This window comes from Alosa sapidissima, chromosome 2 (assembly GCF_018492685.1).
Source record: "Alosa sapidissima isolate fAloSap1 chromosome 2, fAloSap1.pri, whole genome shotgun sequence".
In the NCBI taxonomy this organism is placed as follows: Eukaryota; Metazoa; Chordata; class Actinopteri; order Clupeiformes; family Clupeidae; genus Alosa; species Alosa sapidissima.
This window is the reverse complement of record NC_055958.1, coordinates 31,233,529-31,260,391: the sequence shown is the minus strand read 5'-3', so window position 1 is coordinate 31,260,391 and position 26,863 is coordinate 31,233,529. Positions and strand designations below refer to the sequence as shown.

General features: G+C 42.5%; 2 protein-coding genes across 6 annotated transcripts; both read right to left on the bottom strand.

Annotated features, from left to right (window-relative positions):
• On the bottom strand, positions 1-9,736 carry gpr161a (G protein-coupled receptor 161a). 4 transcript variants are annotated; one of them, XM_042065995.1, is made up of 7 exons: positions 9,421-9,448; positions 9,284-9,325; positions 7,654-8,068; positions 6,145-6,896; positions 4,768-4,875; positions 2,545-2,673; positions 1-1,287 (listed from the first exon to the last, which is right to left on the bottom strand). In XM_042065995.1, the coding sequence occupies exons 3-7, from the start codon at positions 8,019-8,021 to the stop codon at positions 974-976; spliced, it is 1,671 nt and encodes a 556-aa protein (XP_041921929.1). In that variant the 5' UTR covers positions 8,022-8,068; positions 9,284-9,325; positions 9,421-9,448; the 3' UTR covers positions 1-973. The 4 variants fall into 4 exon arrangements, with proteins under 4 accessions (XP_041921929.1, XP_041921920.1, XP_041921912.1 ...); XM_042065986.1 differs by lacking the exon at positions 9,284-9,325 and having other exon boundaries at positions 9,421-9,736; XM_042065978.1 differs by lacking the exons at positions 9,284-9,325; positions 9,421-9,448 and adding an exon at positions 9,517-9,736.
• f5 (coagulation factor V) lies at positions 8,207-26,243 on the bottom strand. 2 transcript variants are annotated; one of them, XM_042065966.1, is made up of 26 exons: positions 26,028-26,243; positions 25,306-25,391; positions 24,580-24,702; positions 23,864-24,076; positions 23,008-23,169; positions 22,476-22,697; positions 21,839-22,004; positions 21,262-21,442; positions 20,685-20,781; positions 20,030-20,235; positions 19,647-19,797; positions 19,106-19,318; positions 16,712-18,908; positions 16,323-16,488; positions 15,888-16,124; positions 15,533-15,752; positions 15,110-15,289; positions 14,769-14,885; positions 12,517-12,588; positions 12,323-12,411; positions 11,929-12,105; positions 11,680-11,839; positions 11,400-11,551; positions 10,644-10,826; positions 10,374-10,539; positions 8,207-8,223 (listed from the first exon to the last, which is right to left on the bottom strand). In XM_042065966.1, exons 1-25 carry the CDS (start codon positions 26,168-26,170, stop codon positions 10,393-10,395), a joined length of 6,060 nt encoding a protein of 2,019 aa, XP_041921900.1. In that variant the 5' UTR covers positions 26,171-26,243; the 3' UTR covers positions 8,207-8,223; positions 10,374-10,392. The 2 variants fall into 2 exon arrangements, with proteins under 2 accessions (XP_041921900.1, XP_041921889.1); XM_042065955.1 differs by lacking the exon at positions 8,207-8,223 and having other exon boundaries at positions 10,229-10,539.
• Between the last annotated feature and the right edge of the window lie 620 nt (positions 26,244-26,863).

Genomic DNA, 26,863 nt, shown 5'->3' with positions numbered 1-26,863 from the left:
TACATTGTATAGAAAAATGGATTTAATTCCACAATACAGTACAAAATGTATGTGAAAATAATGGCATTTAACACTTTGTACAAAACAGTAAGAAACACATCAACCCTTCCTATTATTTCTTTGACATGGATTTGTGCTCACAAAAAAAAAAAAAAAAAACTGCACCGTACTTTTCTTATTGTTTAAGAAACTGCATTGACCTACACACTGTTTACTGTAATAAAAAAAAAAAAAAAAATTCTGGGTTAGAGAAAAAGCCAGTATGGAATTTCTCAACCCAGTGGTCAAACTTGGAAAATTCAGGTGCTCACAGCACAAGACAAACAACACAGATGATCTCAAAACAGTTTGCAACATCCCCTTCGTGCCATCCGCTGGTCCGTCTGTTGCTCATCATTGTCAAGTGCAAATCGTTTCTACCGGGCCCGCGGGTCTTGTTCCGACTCGCCACGATGGCGGAGAAAGGGGCGGAAAGAAAAACAACTGGTCCCGCGTTCCTGTACCGCTACATTCAGAGTTCGCGCGGTCGTGGACGGTGATTCAGCGCCTGGGCCTGGCCAGATCTTTCAGAGCTCTGAGAGAGTTTAGATTTGAGGTAGCAGTCTTTTCTTTTCGGAGAGTGTAAATACTTGGGCTTACATACCACCTACGCACCGCAGATTATACTCTTAGTAATATCGTAAATGAATGTGTACCATGTCCACACGAACAAACACACAACAAAAAAATAGTCCTTTTAGTGGAAACTTAAGATACAGTGGTTAAGGCTTCCTATGTTACTGATAGGGAGAAATGTAGGACTGATTTACATATTAAGTAAGGCTGTCGGCCTTTTGTACCAATGATACTAATGTGCTGTTCTGCTTGGGTCCTTTCATGATCTCCGTTTGCTTTAGCCATGGGACCGTATGAACATCACAGAGTCAGATCTCTTGATCGGTCTTTCAAAGTCACCCGGCGAAGGAAAGGAGGCTCAGTCGCTGTCTCTCTTGATTTCCCCACCCTCTGCGTCCCGCTGCTCCTGGTCGTCTTTCACTATTCCTTCATCGATGCTCTCCATCCTCAGTCTCTGGCCGTCGAGGTAGCGCGGAGCCCGCTGGACGTTGCGGCTGGTGAGGAGCGCCGCAGGCAGCGGAGGCGGCGGCGGCAGCAGCGAGGGCGCCGCGGTCCCCTCCCCAAAGATCTGCAGCTTGGCGTCGCTCTCGATGGCCATGGCCAGGCAGCTGGCGAAGCTGTCCAGGGAGCAGTGGAGCTCTGCTTTGACCTGCACCGCGGGGGAGGGGTCTGCTGAGAGGAGAGAGAAACATGGGGGTTGGTGAGGCGTGGAGGTGGTGGTTATGGTATTTAGCAGACGCTTTTCTTCAAAGCGACTTACAGAATATATATATTATGGAGGTGTTGTTGTGGAACACACAGCGAGGCTAACGCCTCAAGGTGGCAAAAAAAAGTAAAACTTTTTTTTTTTTTTTTAAAGTGCTGCATGACAAATGTTTAGTCATCTCAATTTGTTGAGGTTTGTCCAGACAGGGATTGTTTGTCGGTACATGACTGCTCTATGTATGGGAATCCAGTCCGTATTGGCTTAACTGTAATTTGACAACCCTTCAACCAACTGCAGGCTGTTTACATGCCCTGATGCTTGCTTTCATCGGAAAGTCCACCCGAAAGAAAAACTTTTGCCATTATCTCCTAAACCAAAGGCCAGTCATCATCCATGACTTATCAGTGCAGCAAACATTTATTCAGTGGAATGTCTGTGAGCACAAATAACTGGCCATCATTCGCCTTCACTACAAAAAATGATATCTTACCAAGTGTTATAATCTTATATTAAGATAAAAAAAAATCTAGTTAGTATTGTTTTTAGTATAAAGATACTTACTTTGAGCTTTCTTGTAAGATTATTTGACTTACAAGTAGTCAAAATCTTCCTAAATTAAGACATAAAAACAAGTAAATTTATCTGCCAGTGGAGTAACTAAATTTACCTTAAATTGTCTTAAATCTTCAATTTTATCTTAAATTTTCAATTTTATCTTAAATTAAGATAAAAAAATCTAGTAATTGTATCTTAATATAAGATTATAACGCTTGGTAAGATAACTTTTTGCAGTGTTAATAGTAAACGAAAATAATAGTGTAGAATGAGAAATGTTCTGCTTGGTGGTCTACAAAACCAAATAAAATGGACCACAGGATTCTAGTGGTATTTTGGGGTGTACTGTCCCTTTAACACCTGTTTCTTCCACGTGTGCAAAGCAAACATGTGCCGAGGTCAAACAGGTGGTAGAGATATGCAGACAGGACACTTAAACAATGTGGGTGAAATGACTAAATATCTCCATATCATAAATATGGTGGTGGTGGTGGTGGGAGGGGGAGGGGGAGGGGGGGGGGGGCATTCTTGCTATTGATCAAAAACTCTTGTCTGCTGCTTAAGCGCTACGTCTAGACAAGCAAACACAGTTTGTTTTGTCTTTTCTTTTCCACTGTACATTTAATCTCTGGACCTGCTCCCTGTGAGCGCTCTGCCTGATCTGATACCTTTGGAATGCTGGTCCACTTGGTCCTCGAACGTGACGGAGCTCCGTCTGCGGTTGCCCGTGGCGCTGGTGTGGTGGTTGGAGAACGAGCCGTCGGTGGAGAAGTTATCCAGCAGCATGACGTCTGTACCTGAGCATTGGAACAAGTGACAATGAGAGAGAGACGGAGGGGTGTGTGTGTGTGAGTGTGAGTGTGAGAGATTAGATGGGGGAATAAAGTTGAGAGGGAAATAAGAGGAAAATGCAGACAGGGGGACTGGACAACCAGATGGATAATACTGTGAGACCACTCAGACAGACAGAAGGAGGAAGATGGATGGATAGCTAAATAAATGACTCGTAGAAAGACAGCCAGACCAACAGACTGATGAATAACTAAAAACTAAAGACAGACAGGCAAACTTGGTTTTCTTCTCAAAAACAGTGACTCAGAGTGCCTGAACACATCTCACCAACCACAACCAGCCCTCCCATCAACCCCCACAGCACAACCATCACCACCATCACTATCACACCACCTCCACAACGCCGTCTGGTCATTATGCAACAGCCGTGATGGGTGCGGCACGCAGCCAAATGACAGCCTGTGTAGATTAACTGTCTGGCTGAGAGACATGGACAAGAGTTCATGTAGCCCGTCCAAGGCGAGGAGGAGAGAGTCCCGAGATGCCTGGGAGACATTGGCTGTGCTCAAGTTCAGTGCTTTGAAGCATAGCGCTGCGCTCTCCTCCACTGATGTATGGGCCATGCAGCCGTCAAACAGGAAATGGATTGTTGGGAGAAGAGACATGACAAGTCTGTCTCACAGAACAGGAAATTAAAGAGGAAGTAAATGTAATGGAGGTGTGTGTGTGTGTGTGTGTGTGTGTGTGTGTGTGAGGGAGACTGTGTATGATGGATTGTGTGTGAGAGGGTTTGTACAGTAAGTGTGTGTGTGTTCATATACTAACTGTACCATGATCTGAGCTAAAGCTATGGGTTAGTTGGGTAGTAGCACTAGCATGTGGTACTAACTAAAAGAGGTTGCTTATCTGTCATTTAACAATATCTGTGAGTATGTAAACGCATCTACATTGAGGGCAAACTGTATGTGTGCGCAAGTGAGTTGTGTTTAGTTCAGTCATGATTCTCTCAATTTGATAAGAATTTGGATTTTTAAGTCTTAAGATTTGATTTGATTTTCAATCTTATTTACTATTAACGCATTTGTTATGTCGTTTACTTTTCTTGCCTTATTTCCATAAACATATTCTCACAGAATGATAATTTGATTGTTATAGCACACTTCGAAGAGACACAAGGTAAGTGTTCATAGAATATACCGGTAGCATTGTTAATGTGCCTTTTATTTTGTAACTTTGGACTCAATTTAGAACTTCACTTCCTAAGTTGAGTAGTGTTAAAAGGTTGTATCAGCGATGTCAGGCCCAAACATAAATGATCACATTAATCTAATCTTTCCATATTAATCTAACAGTCCACTAGCTGTCTGCCCCATAAGCTGGCCGTTAAAAAAATGCGTCTCTGTAGGCAGCCTAGGCTCTGAGATCTGTACACAAAAACAGTTGCTACCAACAAGGGTTGGCAACCCACTCAAAGGCAAAATAAAGTGTTTCAACCAATAACCAGCGAGATGCGCGTTTAGGAGAGTTTTAATTGCACGGGAGGGAGTAGCAAGCTAGCTCTCTGTTTTGTTTGAACATCAACAGAAGTGACGTATCCCCGCTATCGCTGATACAACCTTTAACTGATGTGAATGACAGAACCTCAAAATATTTCCACACCGTTGATTTCAGGGAAGCAGGAGGCGGTTTGAGTTTAGTTGATGTGTTTTTTAGTTAGAGGAGATAATGTGGACGTGCTGCACTTCAACACGTGTGTGTGTGTGTGGCTACATCGTCGATTCAACATTTAATTTGGAAAGTTTGAGATTGTGATGTCATTTCGATTGATTTTCAACTTACAACCGAGATCCGTGACACCTAGTTGTGTTAGAACTGTGTGTCTGAGTTAACTTTGTGTCAGTGTCTGAGTTTGTGTCACACAAACACACACACAATTTGAATGAGCGTGTGTATGGGGATGTGTGTGTGTGTGTGTGTGAGAGAGAGAGAGAGAGAGCGTCTGTTTGTGTGTGTGAGTGAGTGAAAGAGAAAGAGAGAGAGTGTTTGTTGAGGGAGTGAGTGAGTGAGTGAGGGAGAGCATTTGTTGTGTATACACTTACCTGAGTCTTGTGTGAAGCTGAAGCCCGTGTCTCCGGTGCTGCTGCCAGGCCCCAGTGGATGAGCTCCTCCCACCAACATGGCCGTCAGGTGAGGGGACATCCCCAGATCTGAACACACACATACACACATCAGTGCACACACCAGCACACCACAACATTTCTGAGATAACATCAGAGCTTTCACAATGTTGAGAACACAATAAGCACACACACACACATACACACACTCACTCAGACAGACAGACACACTCACGCTGTTTACATCTAAAGCACAGCACTGGTATTTCATGGTATTTCATGGTATTTCATGCTCCTAATTAAGCGATTCCCTCCCCAAATTGGCATGTTTGACATGCACACTATATAATCCATTTCACATGGAATGTTCCCAAAACATTTCCTGAAAGTGACAGTACAGTTTCCTCAGCTGTAGTTTATCGTCCTTCCCTGACTATGTACAATACACAACAAAAGAAAGCTGTGTTGCAATGAGGTGCATATAATATTCCTCTCTCTCTTTCAGCTCGATTTAGACGAGAAATCTGATCAAGCGTGGCGCCAGCAAAAAATCCAGCATCATGGGGTCAGTATGCAGGGAAAGACGTGCCGCGATAATATACAACCAAGGCTTTCTCCATTCAGCAATTAGCCGCCGCTAGATGACTGCAAATCTGATGTGGCCTAAATATACGACCAATGATTGAGATAAGCCGCAGTCACATGGTCTTAGACCGATGCCCAATTTTCTCTGGGAAGTCTGCCTCCCTTCTCAGGTCTTGCGAGGGAGTGTTACTAAATACAGCTGACAGAGTTAAGGAATCAACTGTGTCACAATGCAAAGTGATGCACAATTTCTGACCAGTGTTAGACATGTATTATCGGTAGCCATTGTGTTGTCGGGTGGTTCATACAACACATGACACAAAACGTAGACAGGCCTGGTATTTATCATATCATCTTGTGGTACCTAAGGAGCACAGATATGGAGTAAAACTTGTCACCTCAAACCGAATTTGAATATGTTGTATTTGCATTTGAATTGCCGAATTTGAGCAATTGTATTGAGCAACGGAATTTGAATAGTAAATGTTGAAATTGAATTCATTAGATTGGAACTGAATCCCGGTCAACTTGAAATTGAATATAATATTGCAAATACAACATATTTAAATTTGGTTTTAGGTGACAAGTTTTACTCCATACACAGGTGATGGGTCTACATTCATTCTACGGTGTTGCAATGGATAAAATCATGTGGTTAATGAATGAATTCAAGTCAGACTAATGACCAAATACCAGAATAACGGTTATCCAAAAAGCAGCCCATCCCCACCCAAATGTAAGTCCGGTAGATGCTGAACCTCGCTGGGTGCTCACCCGTGATGCGGTTGGAGATGCTGAAGAGCCGTGACGTCCTGTGCCGTGTGACGAACGACTCGCGGTAGTACCGGTCCCCGAAGCACATGCCCAGGAGCTCCTTGCGCACCGTCTTGTTCCACAGCCCGTAGATGAGCGGGTGGCACACGGCACTGGCGAACGACAGCCACGTGACCAACGTCTGCATGCCCGGCGGCACGCTCCCTTTGCCCCGGAGCGCCTCGGTGCCCACGGCCACCACGTACGGCCCCCAGGTCAGCAGGAAGCTGCCCACCACCACCAGGATGGTGACGAAGGCCTTGCACTGGCTGCCCGAGTACACCATGCTGCGGCGGCTGCCGCTGGACGAGGTGGAGGTGCTGGAGTTCTTGCGGCTGCCTTTCAGGTGCCCCGCTTGGCCTCCTCCTCCATTGTCCTCCTGGCCGGACGAGGTGGAGGCCACCACCACCGTGCCGCAGTGCACCTTGCGCGCCTTGAGGCGTGCCACGCGGAAGATGACGCCATAGCAGGCCAGCATGGCAGCCAGCGGGGGCAGGCAGCACCAGACGACCCAGAAGGCGGCGTAGCCCGGCTCCCGGTGCCAAGCCACCGTGCAGGCGCGCTTGGGCCCGCCGAACTCGAAGGCCGACCAGCCGAACAGCGGCGGGAGGCAGCCGGCCAACGAGTGCAGCCAGATGTAGGCGATGGCCAGCACGGCCCGGTTGCCGGTGATCTTCATGGGGTAGACCATTGGGTAGAGCACGGCGTAGTACCTTCAGGCAATTACACAAGAAGGAGAGAGAAAGGTTTTGTCTTTTCCCCCCCAAATGGTCACTCTAAAAAGTCTTGTGCTACACTTGAGTGTGGGGCACATGACTACAAAAAAGCCGATGACACAATGAGGTCTTTCACCATGGTATGCAGGGCACTAAAAAGAAGCAGCTGAAGAGAATGTATTCCTTCTACTGCACTCAAGTGATGACTGAATGGGTGAATTCATTCTGAGTATCAGTTTTGTAAACTTCTATATGAAGTAGTTAAAACACAAGAATTTTACTCTCTTATACCCCTATAATGAGATGTAAAGACAATCTTGAATCTAGTTGAAAGACAACCCTAACTAGTTAGGCTAACCAATTGACAGAATATTAATGATATTACATTGGGATTAAAATAATCCAGGCTAAACCATACATTCTCAAATATACCTCTCCAATTTTACATAGTATACAAAAAAAGTCACTTCATTAACCCCTACCCACACACAAAGTGATCCCATGAGAGTGTATTTGCCAGACATGAGGAATAGGTTATACATAATAACTTATAACGTTTATGTATACTTCAGGATACCCAAATCTTTTCACCTCTAGATCTTAGTGAGATTAATTAAATGAGGTTGATTTTGGGTGGGTGCTGAATCAAGTCTAATCCATCTGATCCACCCCACCCCTCGTCTTCCCTTCTTCTCCTCCTCCTCTCCTCCTCTCCATCCCTTCCTTCCTCTACATCCCTTCATCGGCGTCTCACCTGTCGATGGCGATGGCCCCGAGCGTGAGCATGCTTGCCGAGCTAATGAGGAGGTAGAGCAGCGCGGTGAAGTTGCACCACACCACGCCGAACATCCAGTCACGGCGCACAGAGCTGGCCGCCACGAACGGCAGCACCAGCACCGACAGCAGCAGGTTGGACAGCGTCAGGCTGAACACAAACTTGTTGCTGGGCGTTAGCAGGTAGGGCTTCTTGTACAGCGTCGCCACGATCACCAGGTTGCCCAGGCAGATGAGGAGCGCGATGATCACTATGGAGACCGACTCCAGGGCGATGAATCCTTCGTCCACACCCGTGACATTCCCAGTACCCGGAGCTGCTGAGGTCCCATTCCAGCTTTTGTTCATTGTGTGTGAATGGCTGAGGAGTACATCTGGGGACACATGACAGAGGACTGCAAAAGAAATAAGGCTCAGCTATAATCCCCAGCATGAACAGAGATGAGCTATAAGTTGTCTATAGGGCAGTAGGTTTAATGGCCAGTGACCTGGACTGACTTATGTTATCTAGGTAATTTAAGTTCACAGGTCAAATCTACACAATGTACCATTGTAGGACAGTCAAATTATACAGTTTATAATTAATGACGACTGTGGGAGAACACCAGGCAACGTTTTCGTGTTAATTACTCATCTTTGCATGTCGGTATATGGTTAAATGACTCATTACGGGGCGAATGAAGGCTCTCTCGCCCGCCCCTACTGCCTGTGGGAAGAATATCCCACTTGAAAGTTCGGTGTATCCTACCCGCCGACCGAAGCAGGATCAGTTTACAGCACAGAGGCAGGCTAACAAAACGCTAGAGATTGTTGCAAACGTGTGTATAATGGCAGAGCCGGCGAAGAAGCAGCGAAAACCCTTGACGGAAGATGCAAAGAAAAGGAAAAGAGCTTCAGACCGAGCGAGGGGGAGTTTCGTAGAGAAAAAGCATCAGCCTTGCCTGGTGTCCCTTTAAGAACGGCCTGATGTTAACGGCTCAAATCCACTGCCATTTGCAAAGCCATGTTCTTGCCCTGAAGTTGGGGTGTCACTGACGTCAACAGAGGTTTTGATACGAGAATGACATGAAACCTAATCAGTTCTCCTTGCAGCAGACCACAAAACATGAATGTCTTATCGTGCAAGGATGATCTTACTATTTTATGTGTTTGTGTAGAGACTATAATATTACATATCGCCAACATGATGTCATGGTTTAAAGTTGTCAACTAACATTAGAAGGTTTAGCTAGCTGGTCAAAATTCTGTCCCGATTCGATGACTACCCTTAGTCACAAACAGTTTTAGCCCCACTATGGCTGCTTGATTTCCCACATTAAAGCCTATAATGAACTACACATGATAAACAGACGTATAACGTTGAGCAAAAGGAGGGACTTGAGACATTCACTCACGGTAGACTAACATTAACGTTACTCCAAGAAACCAAAACAGCAGAAAACAGACAAGTTGCACCCATAAATGTATTGATTCGGGTTGTACTAAACAAAATTCTTGCTACCGATAAGGTAACATAAACGGCATAACTTCCATTTAGTTATCATAGTTAGCTAATGTATAGCTCACAAGCTAACGTTTCGGAGCGTAACGTTATAAACGTTACAACTTACTTTTGGCATAATGCTGTCCATATCTAGTAGCTATATTACAATCTGGAAAACATACAAGTGAAAATATGTTTGAAAAATATCAGCAACAAAAGCACGATATTCCCATTAAGCCAGCAACCGCAGCATCCGAAGCTTACCCCGCTGACTCAGTTCAATCACAGTTCGTAAGCTTGAGAAAAACTTTCCCCTTTGTCCATAGCAGACTCTCCACCTCTCCAAGTGAAAATTCTCACCTCAAGCCAGCGGGTATGAAACCTCGTAACGTCGCTCGACAACGACTGAAAAGTCATCGTGTTCTTTTAAGAAATTAATAATCCATTGATCGCCTTCATGAGTAAGTAGGAGTCCCGTGTTCGCATGGTCCCTCGGTGTAAACGTCTAGTCGAAATCATGGGGGCAGTCTCCGGTCGCAATGGCGACGGTCCACCCGTCTCCCGAATAGTTACGCTCTTCCTTATCCTTCCCTTGCTGGAGAAACCCCCATCATTTCGAAGATGTGTGGGTGGTCTGAGTGAGTGGTTGTCACAATTTTATCAGAACAGCCGCGCACTCGGTTCTGTTGTGTTTAGTTCAGTTTACAAGAAGTTCAATTAAAAAGTTGAGTCATTCATCCCCTTCGTTACAATGTAACGGTATAAGTAATTGTAATTCATTGTTGATCAATATTGAACCTTGTTTCTTTAAGAATAATGAATGGTCGAAAAGTGTTGGCCTACTAGATCTGTTAAAAGTCTGGTATAGTTTACTAGAAACAAATACACGGAAGACTTCAAAACTTTGTGGACCACCAACGTAGATCAAAGGTTCGCGCACACCTTACATTAGCCAATCATATTAAAAGACTGAGTTGTAAAGAACCAATCTTCACCGCCAGGGGGCAATGTTTCTCCATACTACATGGCATCCTCGGTGAATGGCACCCACCTTACAAAGACCACACAGCTGTTGATTTTATTCCCAAACTATTTATTTTATCCAATACTTACATATATACATGATAATGCAGAATCACATTGGCACAAAATAATAAAAATAATACAATTATAGTCTAGACCAGTCATCCATGCTCACTGTTTAGTTTCACAGCTCTCATTCTTTCCCATTTAATCTCACTCAAAATCGCACCCAAGAAGCTCAACTCTCATAGTAATGGAATTCTCCCACCTCCTGGGAACAATTCGGATAAATTTGGCAAATATGGGAGGGTATATGTAGTTTTTCTTGTGGTCGTTGTTATCGTTGTTCCCGTCAAATTCCTGCAGAAACAATAATTCACAAGTTAACAAATATTTTATATTGTTATTATTAAACAATATGCCTAAACATCACTTGGTAATCACACAGACCTATCAATACATACCGATACTTCATAATCCGAGTCACTTGTGTACTTAGTCCACCTGACTCCATCTTTGCTGTACTCCAGAATGAAGGCAGAGACAAACATCTTCGTGCCCAATGACTTGGCCCCCTGGGTAATGATCCCTGTGATCTTCTTCACATCGTTCAACTCAATCTGCAGCCATTGTTGCATGTCATTATACTATGGCAGATAGAGACAGATAGATACCCAATGTCAATAGAAATGTCTAGAAAACAGACCCTGGGCTAGGCAACACTCGGGGGTGCGTTGTGCTGAGCCATGGCGAATGGGGCTCCAAGTGAAGAGATGAGTTTTGTTATTTAGGCACTCAAAGCACTGTCGGTTCAGAGAACACATCCTATTAGCTTAAAAAAACCTTGTGTTTTCAACATCTTTAACTTTATTCTGATGGTACATGAACACTCAGAGAGAAATACACTTGTTATTCATACAATAGGCCTGCTATTTACTATATTGTTTTGTGCTCTGGATTGCGAGCCCCATGAAAATTGTTGTGTGAGTGCAGTGTGATTTTGTTGGGGTTTCTGAGGCAAGTCTGCTAGTTAGTTTGCTAGCTATAGACAAAAGATAAAAATATAATATATATATATATATTATAATGTTATACTGTATATAATATATAATATAATTATATATATAATATATAATTATTTTCAATCATTAAAGACAGGGTCTTGCAGTGCATGTCTCCCTTAAAGGCACTATGCTACAGACATGAAGAACTGAAGCTACCTTAGCTTGCCAGGCATTGACGGTCCCCTGCCTGTCGAGACGAGCAAGCCAGGCTTCCCAAGTCCCGGCATACCAGTTGCTTGCCGCAGAGCTGGCTTTTATCTGCTGGTCTCCAATATCTCCACTCTTCATTCCCAGTGGTACAGAACAACCTGCAAGCACACACACACACACACGTGCAAGCATGATCATGATATTGATGAGACATGATGTTATTTGCAGTTTGAGTTAGGAGAATGAGAGTGTGTGAGACTGAGCATTGTTGTGTGTTCCTCCATACCATCCAGCTCACAGCCATAGAACTCCATGCGCACAGTTGGGTTGTTGTAGGAGTGCAGTGGATGAAGACGTACGTATCGACCGATCATGGGTGGGTAGAATATGTTTTCCTTCACCTCATGAGCTCCCTGGTTACCTAGGAAGATCTTTCTACGCAAAGTCTTTTTAAAGGAAAGAAAGACAACCACCTGTAATGGATGAAGCCATACAGACAACACACACATTCTGGCCCCTTGCAATGTTCACTAACCTTCCTGACGGTGTCACTGTCTCCCTCTTTCTCATTATTGTCTCCCTTGTAGAAAGTCCACGTCTTGCGGTCAATGCTATAAGATATGGTGTAATTAACCACATAGTTGGAGGAGAACATCTCTTTGGCTCCCTGTGTAGCCACTTTGCTGATGACCACGGGCCTCTGGAAATTGACCTGGGCAATAATAAAACGCACACTTCTGGTTAATGCCCATCAGTCAGACAGGTACAGCATTCTAAAAAAGCTCAAAACGTGCCACAAGTCAATAACATGAGAGACAATCATTTCAAAGATGTAATAGCATGACAATGCATTTGGGGGGGCTTGAATATGTGCTCAGTTTCACAATGGCTTGAAACCAATGAGGGTTGGATTTTGCATTTGCACTTACCTGGATCCAGGATTCATCTTTTTTGTCTGTACTCCACGCGTTGTATTTCCCTGAATTGTCTAGCCTTGCCAAATGGGGCTTCCAATAACCTTCAAAAACACATACACATAATGTCCAATGTGAAGAGGATAGCAGTGACTATTGGCTAGCAGGTAAATCAAAGCACATGTCAAACAGGATAGGGCAGGACATACCTCTGGCGTCTGAGGCTGTGATCTGGTTGTCTTGAATACTGCCAGACATAAGGCCAAGTGGATGGTAGCAATCTGTCAAGTGAAATATAAATATTTAACCAATTAAAGCATGAACAAATTTTTCATTCATTTCCAGATGATTATAGGAACATAGATTTCATGTTATTATTACATGACCTGCATTTTTTAGATTTAGTGACATCATAGATACATTTCAAAATCAGTTGCATGACTTGATGATTACATGGACATCTGCTAAGAAGATTACATTACATGCTTGATTCAACTCTCTATCTGGAACACTTCATAACAATAACATTAGGGTCATTCCACGTCAATTCAACCAGGGCCCACGCACTTAGGTCTCAAATAATTCTGAAAAAATTACCAGGTGTACCTATGTTACCCAGGATACACACTGTAAAATTACTCTTACAGTATGTAAGATCAATACTTTCCAAGATACAGCCAGTTTTACAGGTGGAGGGGGGTGTCGATTTTGTTCGGCCTCTTTTTTTTGTCAAAGTTCACAAGCCCACAGCGCAAGAACTAAACCGTGTAGGAGGTTCAAATTTTGCATGCTGGTACATAAATAGGAATAGTATGTAGCAAAATCGTCACGTTTGGTCTGGATAATCCTGCATGGTCATAGCTATCCCTCAAAGTTGATACAAATTGTATTGGAGTTTTTGGCTGGGCTCTTTTTAGGCCTTCAGAAGACATATTTGTACTCAACATAGGCTCTTGATTTATTTTCCTTACTGAGATAAGTAGAAACACTCTCACAAAAAACAATGAACAGAAAATAAATTCCTTCAGGGTCTGAACAGCAGACCTTACAAGTCTGAAAAATCATTTTGGTTCTCATTTTCAGAGCACCCAAACACCTTGTGGGAATATGCAAAGATTTTTTTTTATATTTTTTTCTTTATTCTCCATGATCCTTTCTTTTTAAAAACACCAATTAGACTTGTCTTATGCAAATCTTTCTTTTTCACTTTCCACCCTGAACATGGGCAAAATGCACCATTGAGATCAATATGTTTTGTATAGAGCTACCACAGGTTACTCTATACAACCACAGGTGGCACTGTGGTAACTCTAAAACATATTGATGTCAATGGGGCATTTTGCCCATGTTCCCCCTCCCCCTGTAAAACTGGCTTTATCTTGGAAAGTATTGATCTTAAATAAGAGTAATTTTACAGTGTGTCTCCTGGATAACCAGAGGCGGACAGAGTACACAGCTTCATTACTTGAGTAAAAGTACAGATACCCTTTGCTAAATTTTACTCAAGTACAAGTAAAAGTACAACAGTCAGATGTCTACTTAAGTAAAAGTACTGAAGTACTTGTTTTTAAAAGTACTTGAGTATCAAGAGTACATAAGTAGCCTACATTTTCTAGATATTGCATTACTGCCACAGTGCTTACATTTATGTACAGAAACGTCCTACATGGAGTTATGAAACATGTTAATGTTTATACCTTGGAGGATGTATGTAAAAGGAATTGAAAGTAAAATCAAGTCATTTTCATCTTTTTACCATGTTGCCAGGGATGGGCAGTATTTCTAATACATGTATTTAAAATACGTATTTTAAATACAAAACACTATTTTGTAATTTAAACACTTGAAGCGAAAACTATCATTAACTTGTTCAGAAAATTGAAATAGTCTGGCGAGGTGGGGCCACAGGTTGGCACATTCCCGGGATGGACCTGCTGCGTCTTCATCCATTGTTTTGTTCATGGCTTCGTCTCTTATCTAAATCTGACCATGGAGTTGACTTTGGCGGAAAATCAGTGGCGCCTACACAATCCAATCACGTTTGAGAGGGAAACAACAAATTGAGGGTTTCCGAGATTTTTCTTTTTTCCTTTTTTTTTAGATGAAGTAACGGGTACTCACGGTTATGGATAGAAATGTAGTGGAGTAAAGAGTACAATATTTGACTAGAGTACAATATTTGAATGTACTTGAGTAAAGTCATTAGTACTCCCCAAAAATGATACTCGAGTAAAGTACAGATCCCTCAAAATTGTACTCAAGTACTGTACTCAAGTAAATGTACTTCGTTACTGTCCGGCTCTGTGGATAACATAGGTACACCTGGTAATTTATTTCAGAATTTTTTGAGACTTAAGTGCGTGGGCCCTGGTTGAATTGACGTGGAATGACCCATTAGTCTACAGAAAGTGAAATTGTGTTACAAATTTGAAATCTGAGTTCCAGTGGTTTGGTACTGTACCATTGTCTATCACAAGGAACAGAGTTTGCATTCCTTTTTGTTGGGACAGTCCAACTTCAGACTCAACAAGCCAAAGGCCTGGCTTAGATGGCCACATCTGCAGGGTAGCAAACCCTCCTGAGGTAACGCAAAACACACAAAAAATCAGATTGAACAAAAAAATAATAATGTTAAAGCTTTAGTTTCTACATTGTGAGTCTCTACACTTGACCTTTGTTCAATCTTGCATTACACAAATGTGTTGTATCTGTACGATTATCGTGTTCTCATACAACATCAATTCTAAATCACCATAGGCCATAAAACACAGTGTGTGGAAATAAAAACTTGAAATGTCTGACCAGGTAGAAGGGGATAGACGCCTTGCCGATGGAGTTTGCTCTGGTGGTTCAGAAAAGTCTGGCCGTGGAAGTGGACGCTGTGCACATCATTTGATGCCCCCATATTGAAGACATGCCAGTTGGCCAGTTGATTGGAGTACATTCTCAGGCCTTTCAGACCAAAGATTATACCGTTGATGGCTTGAATTGTACAGAGAACAGTATTGATTACTATGTGTTCACAAAATGTTTAATTGATATACATGGTCTCAGTCATATTTTTTTAAAACTCGCATTACAAAAACACACAGCCAGACATACAGTTTAGACCCATATTCACATACACAGATGCAAATAGCCTACATTGTTAAGATATATGCACACACACACACACACACACACACACACACACACACACACACACACACAAATAGACCTAAGTACCTGGAAATTTAATGTTCTCTTTGAACAAAGGATCCATGACAGCTTTCTTGTGTCTCCTTTGAATCATCTCATAGTTTTTCTCATAATACCAGCTCTTGTTTTCATCAAACGTCATGAAAAGAAGCACAAACTCTCTGCTGACCTCATCTCTGACTGGCTTCTTGCTGCCCTTCCGGCAGATCAAGAGTGGGCCGATGAGTCCCGAATTGATATCTCTCTCCTGTGAAGTATCCACACCCAAAACAAACAAACAAACAAGAAAACAAACAGAATAATTCAGTCACATCGACCACTTGGCTAATTCAATTTGATCATGGAGATAAATCACTCAATGGCACGAAACATTGCTACTGACAGGATTCACTCCAGAGTAGTAGGCCCAGGTGCGGCAGTCGGGTTCCCCATCCTTCGGTTCCATTTTGGAGCTCACTTTCCACATGTAGGTGTACGTCTCATTGGGGCGCACTGCATTGTCTTCTTGGTACCAGTATGGTGTGTTGTCCACGTAGTTCAATCCCTCCATTTGCTTGCCGTACGAGATCCCATTTGCATGAAGTGAGTAGGGTCTGCTAGCCAGGTTCCTGAAAATAACCTGATGTAGGAGTTGTAGAGAGAGTGTTTATGTTTGAGCCAAAGATGAAAATGTTTCCATATTACTATCACAGTGGTGCTATATGGATAGAGAACAGTGGATACTGAAGGAAAATTAACCTAGTGCAATGATGACTACAGTACTTTTGTTTTTTGTATCTTCTTAATTACTACAATATTTAACTGTGATTTAACGTACCATGATTGTGTCTCCAACCTCGGCTCTGATAACAGGGCCAAGTATTCCCAGATGTTCCTCAACCTCTCCTCGGATGTCAGGTGTTTTAAAGTTGGGGTCTAGATAACCTCGAAAGACCACCTTGGTGAATTTAGTATGCAATCCATCAGATTTCATGTCAAACCGCCTAGTTTTAAAATAAAAGCATTTGTCAGGGTTTTTGATAACGCTGTCAGTAAGTGAACATTTCCTCAACTCTGCAGACACCCAGAAAAAGCCTTTTGAATCAGTCTTAAATTAATGTTGTTTGTATTAAAAAACTTTTCAAGGTCCAAACGTGAGCTTTATTCATAGGGGCCCAAATGACCTAATCTGTGCTACCCTCCAGTGTGCTTCCTCTGCGACTTTACCTTTGTCCATATCCGCCGTAGTCCCACTCAACTTCCTCCGCACTCAGGAAATACTGTCTTACGTTGGTGCCCTTTGGCAGATTCTTCAGGAAATACTCTGTTGTCTCATCTAGTGTCATACCCTGTGTCTGCACTCCTTGGCTGTATGGGTCCTTATATTCGATGAACTCATATTCCTCATTGCTCGCGCTACCATGTTTGTCCTGGTAATCATCTGGAATCGCAAATAAGTCGTAATCGTTGAATTCCGTCCGAGGCACTCCGATGACTATGGCCTTGTTCAAGATGTCCTCCTCATTTGAGATGGGCCTAGCTCCTCTCGGCTGAAACCCCCTCGGGCTCAAACTGGACCTGGCCTGGGGCTTGTACTGTTTCTTCTTTCTCGTTTTCATGGCGTGCCCCTTGAATGGCCGCACCCTCCTGTGGACCACCTTCTTCTTCGGTTCTTTCTTTGGCTTGGTCTCGTTCTGGATGTACTTGGTCAGATCCTCGGGGGTCTCCATGGGCACGGACTCGTGTTTGCCCTCGTAGCCCCAGTGCTCCTTCGGGTGGCCCAGTGGGTTGGTCTTAATCCCCTCGCTCGTGTTGTGCTTCAGGTAGATGACCACCTCCTCGCTGCTGGTCCAGTCCTCTTCAGTCTCCTGTAAAGCGTTGCCATAACCTGTCGACCCGTGAGAAGCATTGACAGGAGTCCATTCACCGCTCTCCGAAGATGAGTTACTCGAGGAGACGTTTTGAAAGATCTTAGCGGATGACTCATTAATAGGCAAGATCTCACCGATCTCAGCACTTTGAACAGAAATCAAGAGCCGGTCATTTGGAAAGGTTCCATTGTTCTCCTCCTCAATGAAAGCCTCGGAGACTGGTCCGATCTCAGTGTTGTCAGTGGCGTTGAGAATGAGAGTGTCCTCAGGGCTCAGTGTGTCATCTGCTATGCCCTCTACCATAGTGGCAGCGCTGTCCTCAGGCACAGTGATGATATCGTAGAGTGACCCCTGTATGTCTGAGCCTGCTTCCTCCTCTATTCGCCCGATTTCCGTCAAAGCATCTCCATCTAGGAGTACCAACTCTGTGTCAGTCTCATTCAAATTCTCAGTGAGTGGCGCCTGAGGGGTTTCAGAATAAGCAAAGGCATGCTCTGTTTTGTTGCTGTCTGCTGCCCACTCAGCAGTAATGTTTTGAGAAGATTGTGTGTCATTGCCTGTGTTATCTGGAACTTCTGACATGTTTGACAGCACCATATTTGGGTCCACCAATGCTAATGAGACATTGTGTTCAGTGATGTTGGTTTGTATGTCTGACCAATCAGATGTGTTATTTCTAAACATGTAGCCACTCTCTGTTTCGTTCACTGATGAGTTGGATGAAGGAGTTGCCAATGGGACTGATGTTTCTGATGTGCTAGCCAGCAGAGGCACAGCAGTTGCAAGTCCTGTGTCGTTAAACATTGGCATGTGAGTACTGTTGATGGAATCACCTGTGGTTTTATTAACAGAAGACACCATAGATGTTCCTTTCACGTTTAGATTCTCATTCCAAGATGCTGTTGTGTTCACGTTTAGACTCTCATTCCCAGGTGCTGTTGTGTTCACGTTTAGATTCTCATTCCAAGATGCTGTTGTGTTCATGTTTAGATTCTCATTTCCAGGTGCTGTTGTGTTCACGTTTAGACTCTCATTCCAAGATTCTGTTGTGTTCACGTTTATGCTCTCATTCCAAGATGCTGTTGTGTTCACGTTTATGCTCTCATTCCAAGGTGCTGTTGTGTTGTTCACCGTAACCTCACTGGCTGCCTGGGAAGAGGTGTCTGGTTCAGAATCAGAACTGTTTCTTGCTTCCTCAGCATGACCATGGTTCTGTTTGGCTCTGTCTTCACCTGGCAAGTTGTCCAGATAATCAAAGTGGCTGAGATCCAGCAGCTCCACAGTAGGTTGAGAGTCGTGGCCTGACTTCTTATGTGATCTGATGTCAAGCAAGTCAGCCCAGTAGTCAGTTTGCTTGTCTTCTCCCTGGGGCAATTCCACTACAACACTCTTTGTTTCTTTGGGCACGTATTCCTCTGGCTTCCAGATATTGTACTCTCCCTCTCCTTCCTCATATTCGTAAACGTAATCCCGGAAGCACTCCACGTCTTTAAATTTTACTCTCATGCCCTTGGTGCTGTCATGAGAGGTCAGTGATGACAAAAGCCAATCCCCTTAAAAAAAAATGTAAGAAAATAAAAATCCACAATTAACCATTACGTAACATGCATATGTAGAAGCAGCATGGTATTTATGAGGATTTTAGACAAGAATATGAGAAATATAACTACCACCATCTATGACTAAAAACTACCATCAACAATGAAAAAGGCACTTGATCTGAAAGAGTCAGCTGGTCATCTTTTCTCACCTTTATTGTCCATGTTCATAGCGATGGTCTCCCCTGTCATGGGAAACAGTGTGAGGAAGTCATCCTCCCTGTTGTTCAGTTCAAACGTATGGCCATAGAAGGTGACCGTCTGGATGCCCTTCTGCTCTCCAACACTGGAGACGTGCCAGGTGACGATTTCCCCATTGCAGAAGCCCAAGGTTTGGCCACTCTCGAACATATAGCCATTGATTGCTTTAGGAATATTGAAATGGTAACTTAAATAGGTGAAATTAAACTCTGGAAACAAGATCAAAGTGTTAATTTGTGTTTGATGATTTGCAAAAACATATATCTCAGTTTTTACAAAATATTCATAAATCATGTGTTTTTATTGTGGATTTCATTCACTGTCAATCAAACTGTAGTCAGGTTGTTCATGTGAAAATAACTAAAATCAAAATAACCTAACTGCAGATTGATTTATATGACCTGGAATTGAAAATGAATGAAATTAGAAATTATCAATGAAAATAAGATGATGTGTGTGTGTGTGTGTGTGTGTCACAGGTTTGGTACTAACAGTGCATAACATTTGACGCGTAGAAGTCTGGGGCATCTTTTCTGACTCTGTCCGGGTCACTACAGTATTCCCTAATGTTTTTATCCAGGTACCAACTCTTGTTCTCGTCAAAAATAGCAAACATGGCTTGTTGCTCCTTGTCTGCCTTCAACTGCAAGATAAACAAATGTTCTGGTACAAACCGACTGTTCAAAGCAAACAACTGTAATAGTACAAATATATCACCATGTAGGTACACAAGCAGGCAGACAGGCAGACAGATAGACAGACAGACAGACAGACAGACAGACAGATTTCTGGATAGATAGATTTATAGATAGAAGGATAGAATGGATGAGCACTATATTGCTGTGACGGTCATCTGAGTCATCTGAGAGGGTTACCTGGACGTTCCTCTTGTTCAGAGACTGGCTCTTGCAGATGAGCAGTGGGCCTATGAGGCCAGAAGCGATGTCCCGAGGGGTGTTAACCGCACTGTGGTACATCCTGGTCAGGCAGCGCGGGTCGCTGGGCAACGGCTCGTCCTCATCGATCACATTCCATATGTACGTGTGCGTCTCTCCTGGCTGCACCGCGTGGGTCTGGTTCCCTGGAGGAGGAAAGGTGCATATTACGCTGGCCAGCTGAGGGTAAAGTACACTGGCCTACGACAATTTCAGATGGTTTTCCGTGGATCATTCTACAGCTCACAGGAAAACAAGGAAGGGGTACATGTACAATAAGCTGTTAGAGGAAACAGGTAGGATTAATATCCACACTTCCAAAAGTCATTCCAAACTAGTTTCCTTATATATTTTTTAGCTGTTACCCCCTTGACAGTGGCACAAATTCATAAGGTTATAAAAAAGATCCATCTAAGGATGGTTGATAAGCTTTTAAAAGAGAAACTGGCAACTGTACTGTAACTAACACTAAGTGACAGACAAAGTAATCAGATATGACAGTTCACAGCAGGTTCAAACATGGTGGAGATGAATCATATCATATGGTTGTAAATTCAAATTCAGTGGTGTTCATTCAAAAAAGATGGTGCCTTACCTCCTTCAGGATAGTTTGCTCCCTCTCCAGCCTTGTCTATAGTCAGACCATGGGGGTAAATACTGTATGGTCTGGTGGCTTTGTTGTTGAACACAATCTGTAATAACAGCATCAACAAAAATATGTATTTTTTTTTTTTTTACAGAATGACATTTTGTGATGACAAGTCCAAGCTGTGATCATTCATGAAATCTAGGACAACCTGTAAAAGCCATAACAAGGGACTCTTATTATATCCTGAGGTGTGTGTGCATGCATTATTTTTCTTTCGAATTGGCAAGGCAAGACAAGGCAAGGCAAGGCAAGGCAAGGCAAGGCAAGGCAAGGCATTTATTTATATAGCGCATTTCATACTCCAGTACAGAATACTGTGTTGTCCAATTATTGGACATAATATTTGTTATATTATATAATATCGGACATAATTATTGGATATAATATTTTTATGGACTTAATATTATATGCCTTATACATCATAACATATTTGATATTCATATTAAAACACTGTATGGAAAAGCGAACATTAATCAATGCTCCAATAATGGGAAGGAAGCCTATCAAGTGAGCGTCATCTCACCCTTATCTGGTCTCGGATCTGTGCCCTGATCACGGGGCCGATGATGCCCTGTTCCATCTTCCTCTGTTTTTCCTCAGCTCGCTTGGTGAACGTCTCGTCCGTGTACTGGGTGAAGACTGCCTTCCTGTACTTCTTACCTATACGGTCAGGGCCCTGCTTCATGTATATGGATCTGAAATCCCTGCAGGAGAAGGGTGACAACAACAACAACAACAACAACAAACGCACACACACACACACACAAACAGATATTTCAGCAACTAAGTTTTGAAACAGACTCCTATTTGTTTTGTTTTTATTTTTTGTCTAGATTCATCCCAAATAATGACCAACTATTTTATCATTTCCTGTATTTCACTCACAGATATGAGGTAGTAGGTTAGCATAGATATACTGTATATACTGACAGTATATATATCTATGGTAGGTTAGTATGAAAAACTAAAGCTGTTACTGTGATAAGTTGATAGCCAGATCAATTGTGTTAAGCACATTATTGTGAATCTTCTAAACAAAGACCTAAACCATTGCTTCTACAGTGCTAAGTATTGATGAACGGTATGATGTTGACACTAACTTATCAATGTAGTCTGGCATGTTAGGAGTGTAGTCCCAGGTCACTTCCTCGGCGGCGATGTAGTAGGTCCACATTTGGCTGTCTAGTTTCTGCTGGAGGGTGAGCTTGCGTTGGGGCTTGGTGAATCCCTCGCACGTCCTCACCATCAAATAGCCATGCATCCCCGCTGGAGGGAAGATAAGCAGAAAAAGAAAAACATTCATGATTTTCATGTGTTCATGTTTAAATGAGCTGCAAAACATCTTCCTGCCACTAAAATGTGCTTGAGCATTTCAGTTATTTCCAGTCAGTTCCCATTACTGTGAAGTGATGTATATTACATAAAAGTTCAGTTATAATATATTACATAAAAAAGACATTGTTGGAAATTACAGCAAATTACAGCAACCAATATTCCTGTGATCTATTGTCACTAGACAACTGGTTAAAGACTGTATATATATATATATATATATATATATATAAATATATATATATATTTTTTTAGCACTTTTTAAGAATTTGAATTATTTATATTGTGAGGTACTCTTCAGTACCACTAACCAAACTAAAACCACACACAAAAAGAATATGTGACAGCATGTCACCAAGCGACTCTAACGGTTCTGAAATGAGCATCACGACGGTGCCATCTTACCCTCCTGATGCTTGCTAATGAAAGAAGAGATGAGCCACCGTCCGGTGTGGACTGCAGTCATGCTGGCACTGGTGGTGGTGCCACTTATGATGCCCACTGAAGACACCCTGTGCCCATCCTGCGAGAACACCTGACCATTAAAGTGAATAGAGAAGAGCTCTGGCGAAGAGCTCATGCCCAGGAAATGCCAGCTGACAGAGCTGTAGGCACAGACGCTCAAACCTGTGGCATGAGGAGGAATAGGGACGGTGGTAGGGAGAAACAGAATGCAGGTCCTACTGTTAGACCAAAATGAAATGAAATTAATGAAATGCTGCCAGTAAGACACAATTTGACTTCTTGTCCTTATTTATGATGGTGTCATTCAACCCTTTTTCCAAACGGACATGAACAAAGGTTTGCTCTTCTTATCTGATTATAAGCTCGGCTATGCAAAAGGGAAGTATATCTGGCAACACATTCAAGTTGAATGAAGTGATCGAAATTATATAGGGTGAACCACTATGTGCTAATGGCATATTATTTTACTAACCGGGTACAGTGCCGTTAGCGTAGCCATTGATGGTGTATTTGATGCTGTTGGCGGAGGAGGGGGCTCCTTTGCTACACCAGCTGAGGCTCTCATCAAAAATGCCAAACAGGAGAACGTTCTCCTGATGAAAGTGTTTCTGCTTCCCAGAGTCATCAAGGCTTCCTGTGAGGACAAACACAAAACAGTTTTGTTTCGTTTTTTGTGGTCACATTAATATGACATTTCCTCTGATGAGAATGAAAAAGAACAAAATTTGAAGTGGACCCAAGAGAATCACAGGAAAACAGACCATGCTGATTTTTTTTTTATTTCAGCAACACAGTCACAGGTGTACATGTTAATGTTTCTCCTCAATGCCAGTGTGATGTGCAACATGGACTTTTACGGGAGTGACTGCACTGTTCCACAGTTGAAGGAGGTATGGAAACATAATCCATTCACAAACATTCGGAGCAAAGATGGTCCATAATCTTATGCTGCAAATATGTAAGGTTGCAGCAAATCAATGGTATGCAATAAGCTCATATTTCTTTTGTGACCTCATGGAATATATAACTATGATACTGGATTATGTCATCACCAATAGTCCATAAGAAATGATTGTGTAACATCAATGAGTGAGCTACAAGAATGTGGCCTCAGGGTTCGTGTCTCTGACAGTGGTTCTGAGGTAAAAACCCCTTCTCATAAGTGCTTGTGTTTAACAAATCAGTCATATAAGCAAATCAAGTCATGTCTCATTTATTTATATGGCTGTATCTAAAAATAATAGTTGTGTCAACAGTCAAGTTTGTCATACCAAAAGTTTCCAAAACTGTAATGAAATGTATGTCTTAATCAGTCTCATTTATTTTACCCGGTTTGCAGATGAGCAGAGTGCCGATCAGGCCTGAGTTGTAGTCCTTGACGATGTCGATGTGAGAGAAGTAGGTGTACGTTAGGCAGGCCGGGTCGGCAGCCTCTGGTGTCACCGCTGATGTCACCTCCCATGTGTATGTGTGGGATCCCCCAGTGTACACCACATCGTCCTCCTTCTCCTTTTGGGAAGTGTTGTCGAAGTAGTAAGCTCCTGGGGTTAAAGCACGCCGCAGCAAACACAACTGTGTCATTCACCAAAAAGGACATAAGTGTTGCCTTTACATACATGGGCCAATGCATACCAACGTTGTAATTTCCTAACTTGTTTGCTAAGTTAGTCAAATAAATAAATTCTCTTTAATGAATTTAATTACAGTAATGTAATTACTGTCAGTTTCAATTAAAATATAAACTGCCTTTGGATTGGACTTTTGGATATTGATATTTTGCCCTGGGATGGATCCTAAGCAAACTTCCTGATGCATTTTCTTTCTTTCTTTTCCTCAGTGGACTTCAGAATTGACTGTGGTTACACTGTCTCTCCATGTAGTTAATATATCCAAAAAAGTTAAACACAGCTGGTTGAGTAAACCAGTCTGTGTACTTAATGGAATGAGTAACATCTCCATACACAATGTCCTCTTTCTCTCTCAGACACCAGCAATGTACCGACATCTCTTAGAAGCCACAGTGCTGACATGAGCTGGAACACACCCTCAGACTGTTTGCCATACGCAATGCCATGAGTGTGGATGTTGCAAGGCTGCTCCACCATGTTCCGGAAGGTTACCACGATCACATCGCCTTCCTGTGCGCGCAGCGTTGGCCCAAGCAAACCTACACAGAAAACAACAACACATGAGTTTTTCATATATAAGTATTATGAATGAAAAGTATACTCAGGCAGTATACTCAGGCAGTATATATTGGGCAGCCGTGGCCTACTGGTTAGCGCTTCGGACTTGTTACTGGAGGGTTGCCGGGTTCGAACCACGACCAGTAGACACGGCTGAAGTGCCCTTGAGCAAGGCACTTAACCCCTCACTGCTCCCCGAGCGCTGCTGTTGTTGCAGGCAGCTCACTGTGCCGGGATTAGTGTGTGCTTCATCTCACTGTGTGCTGATTCACTGTGTTTCACTAATTCACGGATTGGGATAAATGCAGAGACCAAATTTCCCTCACGGGATCAAAAGAGTATATATACTTATACTTACTTATACTCATAAGTATATATAAGTATACTTATGAGTATACTGTGAATGAATATGGTGATCTCATAGACTAATGCCGCTCAACACACTATCTGTAATGATGTCTCATCAGACCATGTTGTTGCATGTAAACTGTAATTAGCCTGTGGCTATTGCACGACGACTCAACAATTGTTTTGACGGGTCTCTGGGGTAACACGATGGCTGACATGGTTTCAGAAGAATTTACCTAACTCTGGTGGATGGGGCTTGGCCTTTTTGAAGGTGGCATCCTCATATTCTCTGTATACCGCTTTCTTGTACACCGCCCCAGACCTGAAGCAATGACAGTAATTGTTTTACATACATACACAATTAGAGTATTTTCTTACAATGATATAAGTATGGAAATCCATTACAGTTACAGACAAATGTGTTTTTGTGTGTGTGGAAATGCTCTGTCTTGAATCTATTTATAATTGTAAGTGCAAATATTGAAATGAATTAATTGAGTTGTTTTTATGCATACAAATATTCAAGTGTTATCGTTCACAAGGACCTTGAAACATGTTCTCTCATAAAACAGTTCATTCACCCCCTTTCATGAGCATTTGTTATCAAATTGGATTCAAGCTTTTGAATCACAGTGGATTAATTGAGATAAAGAGAAAAACTCTTCCAACAGAATGTTGTGTAGGAATTTCCCTTTGTTGTTATAGAAGAGAAATACCCATAATAAAAGCATCTGTCTATATCCCCGCATGAGATGTCCTGTTCTGTTCTGGCTATGTAAGGAAACAGCATGAGAACCATCTAACAAAACCACACTCTCTGATAGTAGCATCAAGAATGCTTCCAGTCACCAAATAAAATGTCATGACTAGCAAAAACAAAACTAGCAAAACATGACCAGCAAAACTATAGCAGAGATGACAGCCAACAGGCATGAAATGTAAAACGTTCTGGATTTACCTTTGCGGTCCAGAAGAAGCATAATCCCAGTCAATATAGACAGCGGCAATGTAATAGTGCCTTTCCACAGCTAGAGCAGCTTTGCATAGAAAAGTGAGAAAAAGCCAAGCATATAAAGTCCCCTCCCTGGGACACGGCCTCATGTCTGGGTTGAGCACTGCAGGTAGAGACTGTCTGTTTAGGAGAGCGGACAAGAAAATGTGGTCTCAAAGCCGGAGAGGCAGTGCCCTTTATCACTGTGACACACACACACACACACAAAACCAAAGTCTCCCACCCCAAGGCACACACACACACACACACACAGAAAGCGACAGGAAAGCTTCCACTGATGCTTACTCACGCCAAAAACACATTGGTTTCTCTTTCTCCTCACACGCACACACACGCATCACACACACAAACATGTTTCCACAATAACATGTTTCCACACATTATGAAGCACATTTCCATTAAGAACAATAACACAATTCTAACTTGGACTCAATCATGATGCAAGTGCATCTGAATCATTCTGTCTTAATAGCAATTAGAGTCTAATAGTTTACATTACCTGTCAATATGTCAGTCTATATCACTTCAACATACAATTAAAAATGTCTATACTTTACACAATTGTATGTGGTAGCCTATATTTGTCATATTGCTAATAGTCTTATTCCTCCATGTAAGCACATACTCCCACAAGTTTAAGCAGGCCTATGAGGGGTTACAAAACCATAAAACCACCACATGTATCACTGTATAGGCTAAATCGGGTAGTTCCATATACACACAAGAAAAACACCCCTTCCTGGAGGAGAAGAGTTACTGGAAATTATTCCATCATGACACTT